At 38.1% G+C, this 16,929-nt stretch overlaps 1 protein-coding gene across 1 annotated transcript in view; it reads right to left on the bottom strand.

The window, feature by feature from the left end:
- WDR7 (WD repeat domain 7) overlaps positions 1-16,929 on the bottom strand; it is a 376,393-nt gene that overhangs the window by 257,403 nt on the left and 102,061 nt on the right. The window contains exons 15-16 of the mRNA XM_062201720.1: positions 5,669-6,438; positions 4,315-4,403 (exon numbers count right to left, since the gene is read on the bottom strand). Of these exons, the coding sequence (XP_062057704.1) occupies positions 4,315-4,403; positions 5,669-6,438 (859 nt within the window). The remainder of the gene's footprint in view (positions 1-4,314; positions 4,404-5,668; positions 6,439-16,929) is intronic.

The raw sequence follows: 16,929 nt of genomic DNA, 5'->3' as shown, positions 1-16,929 counted from the left end.
AGGGAGAAGATGTACAGTTCGGCCCATGCTCAATTGGACTTGCCTCTAACGGTAGAGTTAGAAACGTGCCAGGGGATTCCAATTCAAACCCATCAAGATGTCTACATCTCTTAACCAGTACACAATATGATACAGAACACACTCCCATTCTACCAGCTAAGGATTTCGGGTCACTCCATTTTAAATACCCCCAACTGGGGCCTCTTCTGAGCACCATAACTATATTTAATGAGACAAAAATACCGATCCCAGCTATTATATTTTTGGAGACTTGTTGTTAAGTGACACATCATATAGACAAAGGCATTTACCTTTGTTATTTAATTCTGTGAGCCCTATAAATCAAGAAGAATACTGTATCAGCAATCAAGGAATCAGATTTACTAGGCTTTAAACATCTGCATTGCCACCAAAATACAAAAACAAAAACTTTCCTTACACTTTCAACTGAAATGGCATAACCTAGAACTACTTTCACAATTATCTGAGAAATTAAACTCTGCTGTTTTCACAACCATCAATATATAGAATACTCAGCAACTGAAATTAGAAGAAAAAAAAACACAAGCACTGCCAAAATAAAAGTTCAAGATTAATGATACATAATGAAATCAAAATGTGGCGCTGAATATCCAAGATATACAACATAAAACATAACCAACCACTTGACTTCTTAAAACAGAAAATCTGCTATGTCACCTACCAATTTGTGTCTCTTTTTGAAGAGTAGTAAAATATAAGGGAAAACAATTTTAGAACAGCTTTAAAATAGTTACAGAATGACCACAAATTCTTTTACATACAAGTGTCCCTTAAGTAACTAATTTTGTAACTAAGAGCATCATCAACTACTTAGTCTCAAATGAAAAGAGAAATGAAAATAAATTCATGGAACAACATATATATACATACATCTGCCATGATTCCCTAGGCAGCATATACATTTGCATTCAGTTTTACAATATCCATGGTTTCTGATCTGAACAGGTGTATTTCAGCCTTCATTGGATGTCTAATTCTAAACTCCATTTTCTCTACTCCCAGTGCTACTAAAAACAGATACAAGATAGAAGTAACATACCTTGGGTGGCAAATACTCTCCACAAATTGGTTCAAATCTTATTAGCCACCCCCTCAGAACATAAACAACAATGGCCACCTCAATAAATATTTCATGTGAAAAAACAAAAATCTAAAAAAGTACAGGAAAAATAAATGCAATGTTTAAAGAAGATTTTCCAAAGAATAAAATCAAGGACGAATCACTTTCACTAAACTGAAACACAACTAAGGAAACTGTTTTTAGAAAACTTATATAAGAAACTATACAGAGGAAATACATAATATGTCCCTGAAAGAAAAGATAAACCTAGAAATCGACCAAAAAAAGCACTTATATCAGCAACCATGAGAATTTCAAATGACTACTTACTCAAAGTTGCAGTTTCTGTAAAACTTCATAAATTGTTACTTCTAGACACACTTCATACCATCAAAAAATCCCTGTCCTAAGAGTTCTTTGCAATGCGGTTGCTAAATATAACCATAGTTGTTATGGTCAGCAGTTATGAGGAATAAATGGAAAACATGGAGGAAAGTTCATGGTATGTACTAAGAAAATCATTTATTTGTATTATAATTTTATTCATAAATTCATTATGACACTGGTAAAAGTATATAAAATCTTATTTAAGTATGGATTAATTAATCTAGACCGTTTCACTTAGATATTGAACCATTAAATGAATACCACATTCAGAAGCAATATAGTGAAATTCGGACAAAAATTCTCATAAAGAAAGGATATCCTTAAAACACAGTGAGGGGACAACACAAATAAACAAGGGAAACAGGACCAAAGTGCCAGGAAATAGAAGGATAAAGACCAACCACAATAAAATGAATTAACAGTCAAAGAAGGCATCCCGACAAGATGATACAATGAGTTATCCACAATCAAGAACAAGGAGCGGCATTGTGGCAAAGCAGGTGGAGACACCACCTGCAACGCTGGCATCCCATATGTGTGCCAATGTGCATCCTGGCTGCTCCACTTCTGATCCAGCTCCCTGCTAATGGCCTGGGAAGAGCAGAACATGATGGCCCAAGATTTCAGGCCCCTGCCACCCATGTGTAAGAACCTAGAAGTTCTTGGCTCCTGGGTTTTTCCTGGTCCTGTTGTGGCCATTTGTGATCTCACTATTTCTCCCTCCCTCTCTATGATTCTAACTTAAAAAAAAAAAAAAAAGAAAAAGAAAAAGAAAAAGAAAAAAGAACCACAAGGAGTTCATTATAGTAAAAGATGAACTTATAACATAAACACTAACTTGAATTAGGTATATAAAGGGTATTAAAAGTTCTTACTTCACTTAATGAACATTAAATAAGTGCTTATTACTATGCCCCAGGAACTGGGCTAAGCATATTAAAATACATGAAGATTACACAAAGTTCTTGCCTTGAATGCATTGAGAGTCTGGTAGAAAATCCAATCAATGGCACTGTGGCATAGAAGGTTAAGCCTCCACCTGCACTTCTCTCTGTGTAACTTTGCCAATCAAATAATAAATAAATCTTTCCCTTTTCTGATGTATTTATTTATTTGAAAGACAGAGTTACAGAGAGGTAGAGAATGAGAGAGAGAGAGAGAGAGAGAGAGAGAGAGGTCTTTCATCCACTGGTTCACTCCCCAGATGGCCGCAACGGCTGGAGCTGAGTAGATCCGGAGCCAGGAGCCAGGAGTTTCTTCCAGGTCTTTCACATGGGTGCAGGGGCCCAAGCACTTGGGCCATCTTCTACTGCTTTCCCAGGCCATAGCAGAAAGCTGGATCAGAAGAGAAGCAGCCGGGACTTGAACCAGCGCCCATAAGGGATGCCGGCACTGCAGATGGTGGCTATGCCACAGCACTGGCCCCAAATAGGAAGGAAGGAAGGAAGCAAGGGAGGGAGGAAGGAAGAAGAAAGAAAAAAAGGAAGGAAGGAAGGTAGGAAAGAAGGAAGAGAGGAAGAAAGGGAGGGAGGGAGGAAGGAAGGGTTAGGAGGGAGGGAGGGAGGGAGGGAGAAACAATACCCAGTACCCAATCAAGTGAAATCTAAGTCTCTGCCATCTAATCAAAGATGAGCAGCTCTGCAAAGAGGCAGGAAAGCACAGTCCATATGAGGAAAGTAATCAGCCAATTAAAGCAACCTAGAACTACAGCAGCATCGGAATCAGCAGTGAGCCATGAGCCGAGAAGCGACCATGGGGCTTAAGAATGAGCATGGGAATGGCACAGAACATGCAGGAGCTTATTTCCCATAATAAGCACCAAGAGACAGTGCTGAATACAGAAAACCACCCACACCATTAAAGGATATTAAAAGTGCCTACCAAACCAGCAGCTAAGGGGGAAATCATAGCTATGAAGCTAGAGAACTACAGGATATCTAACAAACTTCATAGCACTACTTGACTCTTTCAAACTAAAAACCAAACCAAGCCAGAACCTTCATCTGCCCATCTCCTGCTTGCTTCTTACTTCTATCACATTCTGAGAGTCGGCACTAACTCTTGACCTAAAGGAAAGCTCCCCAGGCAGAAGTGACTCCCAGCTCTCTCAGTTAGCTCATTTGTCAGTATGAAAAGAATACAAAAGATATACACAGGAATAATTAACATTATTTATAATTAATTATACTCAGGAATATACAGCAATAATTAATGAAGAGTGAGAACTTCAACCTTTTTTCTCTTCTAACACTAAATAAAAACAAAGCTATAAATCAACGTTAAGGTATCTAAAGATTTAAATAAAAAGAGAAGATAAAAATGATAGTTTAAGAAGGATTAGCACTTGTGAATGACAAGGTAAAAGCCACTGGCAACCTTGGTTGTCCCAGACTCTGGGATTACAAGAAATAAATATTTGTTGTTTAAACTACCAAAAAAAAAAAAAAAAAAAGCTACTGGCAAATGGCAGATTAGCTACAATAAGAATTTAAACATTCCTTTAAAACAGATGTAACTTTTAAACCCAAGATGCACACAATTAAAACACCAGTGTTGTCAAGTTAAGGTGCCCCTAATGCATAAAAATTAGGCCAAGGACAGTAAAATAAAATTATGTGAAATATGCTCATTTATCAATTTCTAAATAAATCTGATTTATTTTTAACTGACATCTTAATTATCCATATTTACATCTGGTATATAACAACTTTTCTCTCTTTTAACAATCTGAGACAAACAAAATGTTATGATTATGTATTAACTAAGCCTCCTCAGTTTCTAGAGCTGCAATGTCATGTCAATTACTTAATAAGATTTAATTTTACCTTGTTTAATCTGTCCTTGCACAATATTACTGGAAGTTGGAGGGGAACCCCTTGCCTTAGAAAGGTCTGGGGTGCTTGGTCTAGGTGGCCTTAAAAAAGAAAAAAAATACATATATATATATATATATTCACATTTTCCTACTTCCAGAACTATTTAAAATAGTAAGTTTTTTTAGCTCCAAATGAAGCATGAAAGAAATACATACAGAACATTTTCAAGTTATTCTTCCAAACTGAATATTTTCTTTGGTTTTGTACCTACAATTTTTTTTATGTTTCAAACATTAATATACAAAAACAAATGACAAGCACAGAGCACATAAAATTTTACATATATAATTTATGCTTTTTGTTCATTTAAGAAATATTAGGAACACCTCAATGTACTACCATTAACAGACAAATATTACACTCAGTCCTTCAGTCTTCAATATTAGCATGCTGAGATTTCCACCTACCCTGTACCATTGTTCCAAATTCAAGGAGCAACACATGAGTTTAAAAGTATTTAGTCCTAAAATCTAAAAAAGGTACCAAGACATTAAGAAATCTTGTACCCTGAGGTAGACTGAATTTCAGTTCTACCACTTACTAGCTATGTGATCTTGGGCAATTTACTTTATCCCTCCGTGTCTCAGTTTTCTTATCTATAATAAGTGAACAAAAATGTACCTACCTTCTGGAGTTAAGAACCCTAATGTGTTAGTTTTCGCAAAATACGTATCATAGAACATGACAAATAAGTGCCACATAAGCATTTGTTAGACTTTAAAAAAAAAAGCTCTTTATATTTCCAACTCTCAATAGAATATAATAAGTTATATTCACAAATTTGGTAATATGTGAAATAGTAATTCAGTCTATATATTTTAGAAATATTAAAAATAGTGTTCTCTTACATTTTAAAAGATTTTTTTTCTCTTTCCCTACTAAAACATTGACTATGCCTCTCACAAAACCCTGAAGTCAATCACTGAAGAAGTATCATTCATTATATAAAGTTTACAATGAGATGAGGCATTTCAACCAGAAAAACACATTTTGAAGGTTGGAGCAAACTTCATTAATTACCATTAAAAAAAAGTAATTATCATTTTGACATTACACTGGTCTATATGTCTAGCTCATTCCAAATTCTTTTAAAATAGCTGCTAAGTAGTCTTCATATACATAAAACTGTTTTAAACCGGCCATTCTGGCGGCCCAATGCTGTTTTATAATTTAAAGGAGAAACTCTAAAATAGGACTAAAATGCTAAAAGTGTAAATAGCAGACAATAAATAAACAAGGACACAAAGAAAACAGGCTTCCTTTCTTAAAACTTAAGGATAAAATCAAACTATCATGGTCACACCTGGTAGGGCCCTTCTTCATATGATCCCCAATAAAGGTTGCATTGGTCATACTCATTAAAGTATTTGCCAAAGATATGATCGACAGGAGGTGCTGTGTGGTGACGGCTCGGGACACTCCGTAAGTTCCCTTTCCTACGCCCTCTGTTGCTGGAAGCTTCCTTCCTGCTTCTGCTTTCCCATGTGGTGGTTTAAAAGCAGACTGATTATAACCAGGAAGCATCAGTGACATATGGCCTCCTCTTGATAAGAGGCCAAATGATACTGTGCAGTGGGGTTTCAGCATTCCAAGGCGATCGAGGCAAACTTCATCCAGAACTTCATTCAAACCCCAGGCATGAAGGCAGGACATGAACAGTTTTGCCGTGTCCATTGTTAAATTATACTCTAAGAGAGTCAATGGCTTCGATTTGCTGGCCCGGTACTCGGGATCACTTTCTTCTCTTCTCTGTCTCATTATCTCTTCATCCTCCTCTTCATCATCAAGGAGGTGTTCCTTTATGTTTTCTTTGATAGTTTCTTTCACTTGTTGGAAGAGAACTGCTGCTCGTTTTCCAGTTAGAAAAGAGCCCCCTTTGTCTGAACTGCCAGATGCTTTTTGCAAATTCTCCGGGGAAATAAGCGCAGTGTTCGGCCTAGAGGCTTCTTCAGTCAGGAGTTGAATAATCAACGCTTCCACATCAAAGAAAAGCACGTGTATGTCCGGATCTGTTAGGTTTGTCTTTATTGCTTGAACCATCAGGGAGTTATGAGAATATTTAGGTAAATTCCCCTGCAATAAATATTTTTAAAAGATGGTTATAACTAAATGTGTTTCATTCCATGTATTCATTAATGAACAATAAATACAAGAATCATAATGCTTATGAAGCTGTCTTTGAGGGATCTGTATCATTAAAAGTAGTCCACTAACTTTGCCAATCAGCAGCATGGGAAGGACAGGAGCTAATACAATCATAAGAACTCTATCCTGAAACAATCATAAAATTATCAGCTTATTAAAAATCAAGGAAACAAAACTGTAGTATTGAGGCAAAGAGTTGTTTCACTCACAGAACAGGTTAGAATTTGATTCAATAATTTATAAGCAAATTCTGTCTCTGAAGATGAACTACTACTGTTCCACCCAGACTAATAATCGGTTTGTCACAGTTACAGGTCCTTCTAAGAGGCTGCACCATCCAATCCTCCCTTCTCTGCCTTACTTGCACTCTCCCTGTCCCAGATTCCATTCCTTCAGTAGAGATCATATTCAGTCTACTCGGATCCTAAAAAGTATTATCTTGTGACCATGCCCCTTTCTTCTATTACTCCCACCACCATTTACCTATTAGCCAGATTTGCTGAAAGCAGTAGATTAATTCAATGGAAAGTGCAGCCCCTCTCTGCAGTATCTGACATCGCTGCTTTTGTTGAGAGAGTACATAAATAAAAAGAAAGAGTAAAAAGCCACCTCTCCAGCATCTTGGGGAACGTCCTCCTTATAAGCCTTCTAATTCTGGCCACGCCTCCCTCTCCGTCGGTGGCCCTAACTCATCCTCTCTCTCTCTGTGAGGACTCCATCCTTGCCATCAGCTGCCAGAGCAGCTTCCTGAAGGCTTTAATCCTGTGTCTCCACCTGCTGCTTGTCTGCATGTCCCCTGACACCATGTGTTGGCATATCTGCATCTCCATCCTCCCATAAGCTTGCTCTATCTCCTGATTCATCAAACGAGAATCATTCCTCTTCCTTTCTATCCCAGTGTCACCAAGGAAACACGGATCCTCATCTTTGCTGCTCAAGGCAAGTTTCACAGCCCCCATATTCCAATGTGATTCCATATTGGAATATGTGCCATATGCCAGTGAGATTCCATAGAGGTAGAGATGTCTGAAGCATAAATCAAATCACCGCACTCTGCTGCCAAAAAAAAAAAAAAAAAAAAAACAAAAAACCTGCTATTATTATGGATTATTAAAAGAAATAGAAAATACAAGATTCCTAAAAACTAAACCAAAATATGGGTAAACACCTGATTCTGAAGTGAAAATGGACTTTCTAAGAATACTTAAAGTTAAAATTCACTACTTAAAAAAAAGTCAAACAGCAAGTAAGAAGGAACAAAGTGAGCCAGAAATAATACTGATTAAGAACTGTAATCTATATAAATATTTCTTAAAATTAGTAAGAAAAATACTAGTAATAATAAAAGGAAAAAGAAAGAAAAACCTAGAAAAGGTCAAGGGCAATTCACAGTACATGGAACAAATGGTCAACCAATACAGGGAAAAGCTGCTCAAAGTAGGTGTCAGGTAATAGCAGTTAAAATGACCATAAGATTCCACTTTAAAATTAGCAAACAATAAACACTAAAACACAGGACTGAAAGAGAAACCCACATACTGCAGGTATGAATTTAAAAACAGCCATTCAGAAGACTAATTTGGCAAAATACACTGTGAGGTCTTCAGACTGATATGGTTTGACACAGGATATTTATTTCCAGGATCCTATGCTAAACAGCCAGAATCACAGACAACATGATCAGCAAAAGGGCACTGAGACACCCTAAACATCTAACAACAAAGAAATAGGTGAATAATTCAAGCATGACCATGGAATAAATACTGAAATCACCATGAAGCACGCTTTTTGGGCACAAATCACCCCCAGCTAAAAGGGTTATTTCAAATTTTGAGATAAAATGACACATGTGTGCACATATACACACACAGTATGGTTCCAGCTTCATTTGTTTAATGCTTAATATACATATGAGCACAGCAAGGGAGACTGGAAAGAACTCCATGAAAATGTTAACTGTATTTGCTTATTTTGTGATGGAATATAGAACATTCTGTTTTTATTTCTTTATATTTCCTAAACTGTATATAACTGATATCTTTTATTCTCAAATGAGAAAATAAAGCTATGGAATAAAAATGTAAACTCCTTCGTACAACATTTGACATTACAGTTCGATATCAAACACTGTTCTATCTTTAGCAAACAGGCTCTACTTCTGTAACCACAATCCCTCACATAAAAAAAAAACCTTTTATTTATTCCTTCACCCAAATTATTCTTCTTTTACTCTAGCTACTCCAATACTTTGTCTCCCATTAAGACTTTAATTCTACCACTCACAATGTACAATGTATGTCTATCAAATCACCACATGGTACACCTTGATTACACATACTATTTGTCATATACTATACATACATATGTATGCATACATAGTATACATACATACTTATACCTCAGTAAGTAGGGATAAAAAAGACTTGAACTGTCCCAAGAAAGTTTAGTCTAAAATGTATCTGGCTCTCATAACACATTATATCTACTGTGTGTCATGTATTTTTATGTATTTGCAATATTTATATAATTAGTTATTTCAAGTGTTTATGCTATAGGACCATTTCAAAATCAGGGTCTAATTACATGTTACTCATCTTGTGTAACCTTAAGTCTACCAGAATACCTAGAAAAACGAACAAAGAGCATTATAAAATTTTTTAAGGGACCGGCTTGGCTGCAGCGAGTTAAGCCACCATCTGCGATGCTGGCAACTCATAAGAGTGCCAGTTTTAATCTGGCTGTTCCATTTCTGATCCAGCTCCCTGCTAACACTCCTGGGAAAGCAGCAGAAGATGGCTTGAATGCATGGGCTCCTGTCACCATCCAGGGAGACCTGGATGGAGTTCAGAGCTCCTGACTTCAGCCTGGCTCAGCCACAGCTATTGTCCTATTGGGGAGTGAACCTTCAATTGGAAGGTAGATCTCTCTCTCCCTTTTTCTCTTTCTCTCTCCCTCTCTAACTCTGCCTCTCAAATTAAATTAAATTAAAATTTTTAAATAATTCATTTATCTTTATTTATTTGAGGGGCAGATAGACAGAGATAAAGATCTTTCATCCATTAGTGTACTTTCCAAATACCTGCAACTCCTGGAACTTGGCCAGATTGAAGCCAGAAGCATAGGATCCAGTCCAGGTCTCCTACATAGATGGCAGGGACCCACATATTCGAACCATCACGTGCTGATTCCCAGGGTACATAACAGCAGGAAGCTGGAATCATGAGCAGAGCCAGGACTCAAACTCAGGCACTCCACCATATGACGTGGGCGTCCCAAGTGGTATCTTAACCATTGCACCAAATGCCCACCCCCATTATAAAACTTTTATAAAATTATTTTAAGATTGCTAATCAATTCTTCTGTTAAAAAATTACAACTCCCCTTAACTGATCTCTCTTCTAGTTCAATTCTTCCTCCATCTGATTATGTTTCTTCCAAGTTTCTGCAGCATTTTATAATCCAGCAATGAAATCCAAACTTATTTGCAAAGCACAAAACATCCTTCAGAATGTATTGTTGCCCAACTCTCCAATTTCATTTCTAACCACAAGCCCTAGAACTTCTGCTGCCAAATCAAACCACTGCACTTTCCAGCACCTTACAGTTTCAGGCATTTGTGTCTCTACACACACTTAAGCCAGGGCTATGATTCTTCAATTTCCCCAGTGTCAGTCAAGTCATACATATTTCTACCCCTTCAAGAAGACTCTTAAGTGGCATCTCTTCCAAATATTACGTACAGAATTCTGTAAGCACAGATTTTATCACTATCCCCTTTCTATAAATTTCTGCCCTGAATTCAAAGAATGACATTTAAAGAAAGGCAGAAAATGAATATTTCTATATTATAGTTAAGCAACCTAAGGTGCATAAGAAATGCGATAGTATACTACACAGTTATGAGATTTAAAAAAATCAGGACTTTCTGAATCTCATTGTTGTATTTAATTCCTTCATTATGCATTAATCTAGCCTAGTATGCCCCATGTTTGTTCAAAGGTGAATAATGGTTTCTCTAACAATGGAGCTCAAAACTAACAAAAAATGATGTGTAAACCAAGTACTATGCATTATATACCGTGTACTATAACTGTGCTTTAAATAAAGGGAGTGACCAGAGAGGTCCTTGTGAAGTGGTCACCTGAGCTACACAAAGGCACTCCAGGGAGAAAAACAGCAGGATGTGAAAAAGCATGAGGGCCGGCGCCGTGGCTCAACAGGCTAATCCTCCACCTTGTGGCGCCGGCACACCGGGTTCTAGTCCCGATTGGGGCACCGGATTCTGTCCCGGTTGCCCCTCTTCCAGGCCAGCTCTCTGCTGTGGCCCGGGAAGGCAGTGGAGGATGGCCCAAGTCCTTGGGCCCTGCACCCCATGGGAGACCAGGAGAACCACCTGGCTCCTGCCTTCGGATCAGCGTAGTGTGCCAGCCGCAGCAGGCCGGACGTGGCAGCCATTGGAGGGTGAACCAATGGAAAAAGGAAGACCTTTCTCTCTGTCTCTCTCTCTCACTGTCCACTCTGCCTGTAAAAAAAAAAAGAAAGAAAAAGCATGAGGACAGGAAACATCTCAAGATGGACACTGAAACCACAGGTGACCAAGATGAAGAAAGTAACTGATTGGTCATTGAGAACGCTGAGGGCCACCCTAAGGCTCTTGGACTTTATCTTGCAGGTTGGGGAGTCACCAAAGCAGTACATTTCTCAGAAACACCAGGGGTACAAGTAAATAAAGGTTCCTCAGCCTGGGATCAAACTCAAACTGTTATCTCAGGGAATACGCCAGAATCTGTCTAATGAGTGCCTCTGATGACTTTATGCAGTGAAGCTTAAGAAACTAATGTGTAAAGGCTTTAAGGGAATAATAAGATCAAATTTCACTGCATCAGTGTTTACCCACCAGCAAGGTTGGCAGAAAAGAAGACAAGAAGTTATGAATATAACTGGGAAGACAATAGAAGCCCTCCAGATGTGGGAAGATAAAAGCATGCAAAACACTGAGAACCTAGAAGATAGGATGGACAGACAGATGTGTGGATCACCCTTTCACTTTATTTGAAAGGCACAGTTACGGGGAAGAAGAGGGGGTATGGGAGGCAAAAAGAGAGAGAGACAGAGAGAGGGAGATCTTCCATTTGCTAGTCCACTCTCCAAATGGCCACAAGAGCCAGGGCTGGGCCAGAACAAAGCCAGGAGTCAGGAGCTTCTTTGCAGTATCCCACATGGCTGGCAGGACCCCAAGGACTTGAACCCAACTTCTGCTGCTTTCCCAGGTGCATTAGCAGGGAGCTGGATCGGAAGTGGAGCAGCCAGGACTCAAATCAACGCCCATATGAGATGTTGGCCCCACAGATGGCGGCTTTACCCAGCACACAGCACACCACAGGCCCCTACAATGCCTTTTTCAAACACTGAATGTGTAATGGCTGCCCTTATGCTTAATGCTTTATACACGTCAACACTAAGTGAGACACATAAAATCATACTTAATAAATGCTTTTTTAAAAGATTTTATTTATTTACTTGAAAGAGTGAGACAGAGAGGAGGAAAAATAGAGAGAAAGGCCTTCTATCCACTTGGTCATTCCCTAAATGGCCGAAGCTAGGAGATAGGAGATTCTTCTGCGTCTCCCATATGGGTACAGGGACTCAAGCACTTGGGCTATCCTCCACTGCTTTCCCAGGCCACAGCAGAGAACTGGATCATAAGAGGAGCAGCTGGGACTTGAATCAGCAAACATATGAGATGTTGGTACTACAGGCGGAAGCTTAGCCTACTATGCCACAGTGCCAGCCCCAATAAATGTTTTACATATAATATTGCTGATAGGAAAGTTATTAGTGATGATGATGGCTGTCACACACTAAGCTGTTGCTACAGCCCATGCATTATGCTAGGTAATACTGATGGGTATGTCATAGCAAAAACTGAAATCTCATCTTATGTCAATATTTTAGGCAGACAGGCCTAACAGTGGTATTAGGGAATAAGTAAGACCATGAGATAAAACAAACAGCAGATGTCTTTCCAGTCAAGATCTGCAAAATCCTTTTAGGAGAAAAATAGAGGCCACAACTATCAAAGAATATAAAATTAATCACATTTGATGAAGAAATTATTGAAGCAGCAATTTTTTTTGGCAAGAGTACAGACCCAAGGTAGACTTTTGGTCTCTCTCATCTAATGTCACCCCCAGATTGCTCATGTTTCTGTCTGTCTGGGAGGAGTGCCAGCAGACAGTCCATGTGCTTGGACAAACGAAAGGTTATCTAGCATCTGCTTCCATGATATCTGGATCTGATGTGTGTGACTCCTCTTATCACAACCACTCAGTGCTACTGATGGTGTCACTGTGGCAAAAACTCTGCAATCCACAGAAAAAGAGAAAATTTTAAAAATAAACAAACAAACAAAAAAAAACTGGGTCTGGTGGTGTGGTGTAGTGGGCTAAGCCTCTGCCTATGGTGCCAACATCCCATATGGGCACCAGTTCGAGTCCCAGCTGATCCACTTCCGACCCAGCCCTCTGCTATGGCCTGGGAAAGCAGAAGATGGCCCAAGTGCTTGGGCCCCTGTACCCACATGAGAAACCCAGAAGCAGCTCCTGGCTCCTGGCTTCGGATTGGCTCAGCTCCCACCACTGCAGCCATCTGGGGAGTGAACCAGTGGATGGAAGACTTCTCTTTCTGCCTCTGCCTCTCTCTAATTCTGCCTTTCAAATAAACAAACAAATAAATCTTAAAAAAAAAAAAAAAAGATGAGAATGGAGAAGATAGAAAAAAAAGAGAGAAACTGTCTCATCCCCAAGGCCTGTAACTGAGCTACAAGTACTGACGTCACCAAGTCCTGCAAAACCTCTGATGGCTGACAACAGATTGCAACAAACCTAACCAAGTCATGCACAACAAAACAGAGATATCCAGAAAAGCTGTGAGGATAATATTTTGGGTTAATGCATGGAGATGGCATAGTTAAACACTGACATGTCTGATAATTTTAACACACTAAGCTAAGATTAGCTGTAGGGAAATTAACAAAAACAGCTATCAAACCCTAGCAGGTTCCTGGTTACTCATAAGATACCTATGTCAAAAGTAAACTAACTCTCTCAAATCTTCTTACATTCTCAATAATTTTAAATACAGACTAAATGTCCAAGAAGTTCTCTAACAGGAATATTGCTCTGCTTTCTCTGTTGCCTATATTAAGAGCAAACTAAATGTGTGCTCACAAACTCACATACACATTATTATGGAGGAAGATTAAATTCCTTTCAACAAAAACTTGCGGAGTACTTATTAAGTGCAAGATGCCAGGGAAAAATAAAGCCTTATAATTTCAAAACTTACTTGAAAAGGATCAGAAGGAAAGTTAAATCATAAGCAAATACAAGGGGCCAACACTATGGTGTAGCAGGTAAAGCCGCCGCCTGCAGTGCCAGCATCCCATATGGGCACTGGTTCAAGTCCCGGCTGCTCCAATTCTGATCCAGCTCTTTGCTATGGCCTGAGAACACAGTAGAAGAATGTCCAAGTCTTGGGCCCCTGCACCTGCCTGGGAGACCCGGAAGAAGTTCCTGGCTCCTGGCTTCAGATCGGTGCAGCTCCAGCCATTGCAGCCATATGGAGAGTGAACCAGTGGATGGAAGACCTCTCTTTTTCTCTCTCTTTCTCTCTCTCTCTCTCTCTGCCTCTGCCTTTCAAATAAATATATGTATATATGTAGATATGTGTGTATATATGTGTGTATACACATACACATATACATATATTTGTATATACACATATCCACTATTTGACATTTTTATTCTAAGTACAAAGGCTTTATAATTTCCTGTTTTCTGTAAAGGAGAAAATACAGATTTAGCCATTTCAGATTTTAAATAAGGAACCTCACTTAAAATATGATAGAAATGCAATCATAGGAAAAAAATTTTATATTGTTTGCTCATCACTAAAAGTGAAGTTGAGGAAATCACATTAAGAGTAGCAGGTAAAATTGTATCCCGAGTGAAAATACAAGGAAAATAACAGAACTATGATCATGAGATTATTATGTATTTAAGCATGGTTATTTTTCAGTGTGCATACACACATATACACAGACATACCATATATACAGTAGCCTCCAGCAATTAAAAGGCAATAAAAGAATCTCCACAGAAAAAGAAATGTTGGTGTATCTGTATTGTAACATTTACCATTGCTATATATTTAAATATATTCTAGCTTAAATTATGTCTGCTGAAATTATCTGATGCCTTTGTCCCTTAAAATCAGTATTTAAAGATATTTTAAATGTATTTCATTTTGTCCACAGACTAAGAGAAATTTAAAACACTGTGAAAAATTTTACTCTTTGACCATTCACTTTAAAGGCCCTGATTAAAAGCTAAATTATTCCTGAAAATTTTAAATACCATGGTTTTCGTAGCTATTTTAAATACCCTTGTAAAATAATTTCAAGTAATTTATTGCTTTTCTTGAATGAGCACTGAGTCCAATATAGAACAACATCAAATGGTTCAGATTTCTACCTGAGATTACAGATGGCGTATTCCAGTGAGCATCACAGACATCAGCTGATTTTGATGCTGATGCGTACTATAAAGCAAAAAATTGGTTACTTAACAACAAAAAATAAAAATCAGAATCTGTTTTGAACCCAGAGATTAAGAATACTAAGGATAATGCTGAGAAATATCATATGTCTAGCACACACACACACACACACACAATCTTGAATAAAAATCAATACTGAGTCCTAAGGAAGAATACGAGAAAAAAATTGTATCTGACACATCATAATATCCCATTTTAGCAACTAATTATGTAGGTATCATATTTACAATGCATATTCTAAATAATTAATTTCCTTAGTATAAAGAACTAGTCTATTACCTAATATTTAGATAGAAAAAATAAAGGAACAATTTTGTTCATGATTTTATATACAATATTTCAACGAACAAAACTCCTTAAAAGAATTTCTAAAATTCTGATGTATAATGTTAAATATAAAAGATTCATGGAATGAAAATAAGTAGATATTTTAATTGCACTTTTGGCCGGCACCGTGGCTTAACAGGCTAATCCTCCGCCTTGCGGCGCCGGCACACTGGGTTCTAGTCCCGGTTGGGGCGCCGGATTCTATCCCGGTTGCCTCTCTTCCAGGCCAGCTCTCTGCTATGGCCCGGGAAGGCAGTGGAGGATGGCCCAAGTCCTTGGGCCCTGTACCCGCATGGGAGACCAGGAGAAGCACCTGGCTCCTGGCTTCAGATCAGCGAGATGCGCCGGCCGCAGCGGCCATTGGAGGGTGAACCAACGGCAAAAAGGAAGACCTTTCTCTCTGTCTGTCTCTCTCACTATCCACTCTGCCTGTCAAAAAAATAAAAATAAAAATAAAATAAAAAAATTAATTGTACTTTTAAAATACTCTAAAATTAGCTATGAGAAAAAAAAACTATCTACTCAAAATTATTCATAATATGGTTTTACTATTAAGAATATTAAGTATTTAGGAAAAAATGAAGAAAGGTAGGGAGATAAAAAGAGAAAGGGGAGAAAGGAACAGGAAACTAGAAAAAGGCCAAAATGGATATTTGGTGCCCTCTGCTGTTACACTGCTGTTACTTAATGCCAATGTTCAGAACAACACAAAATGAGATGAATTCTTTTTCAGAGAATCCATTTATGTTGGAATCAGACAATATACTACTTATTTATCTTAAATATTTGATTTTGGACAGAATGAGATTTCATGATTAGGTATGAATGACAGTATTTGAGTAATCATAGAGTTTACATTGTTTAATACCCTTTCATGTGTTTTCATAATAAGTATATTAATATGTATAACCTAAAAAGAGATAGTTAATCTATGGGAGGGTCTCAGGTTTATATTATACTATAATTTATTTCATCTGACAAATAAAATATAAGTTACTCAATAAAACTAACTGTAAGTATTAAATATAAACACTTGGATCATGGCTTTTATTAAGAAAATATCTCCAAAAGATATTTCCATAGGTCACGTCTTACTGTACAATGCTTGAGTAATAATATCCAAGTGGAACTAATACACTGAAGGACTACATGACCGATACGTTAAGAGTTTCCACAACAGTAACACAAAAGAGACCGATGTTTATCTCTTCTCACAGGGTCAAGTTAGCAAAGTAACAAGCACAGGCGCCCTCCTCCTTTACACAGACCTTTATATGACCCAGTGCACACGAACAGCATCAGCTCTTCCATCTCCCAAGTAAAGCCCACCTCTCTGAGAGAGGTGTGGCAAACAGCTAATGATGACACAAGCAGTGCACTCTTTCCCCTGGTAAGAGAGATACTAAAGCCTAGCTCATTTGATCCCAAATGACTAAGGTACTCATGAAAACAGTTTAAACCCACTGAGGGAAA

The sequence above is a fragment of the Lepus europaeus genome, chromosome 9 (assembly GCF_033115175.1).
Source record: "Lepus europaeus isolate LE1 chromosome 9, mLepTim1.pri, whole genome shotgun sequence".
NCBI classification, from domain to species: domain Eukaryota; kingdom Metazoa; phylum Chordata; class Mammalia; order Lagomorpha; family Leporidae; genus Lepus; species Lepus europaeus.
The sequence above is the reverse complement of the archived record's forward strand: the minus strand, read 5'-3'. Positions and strand labels throughout refer to the sequence as shown.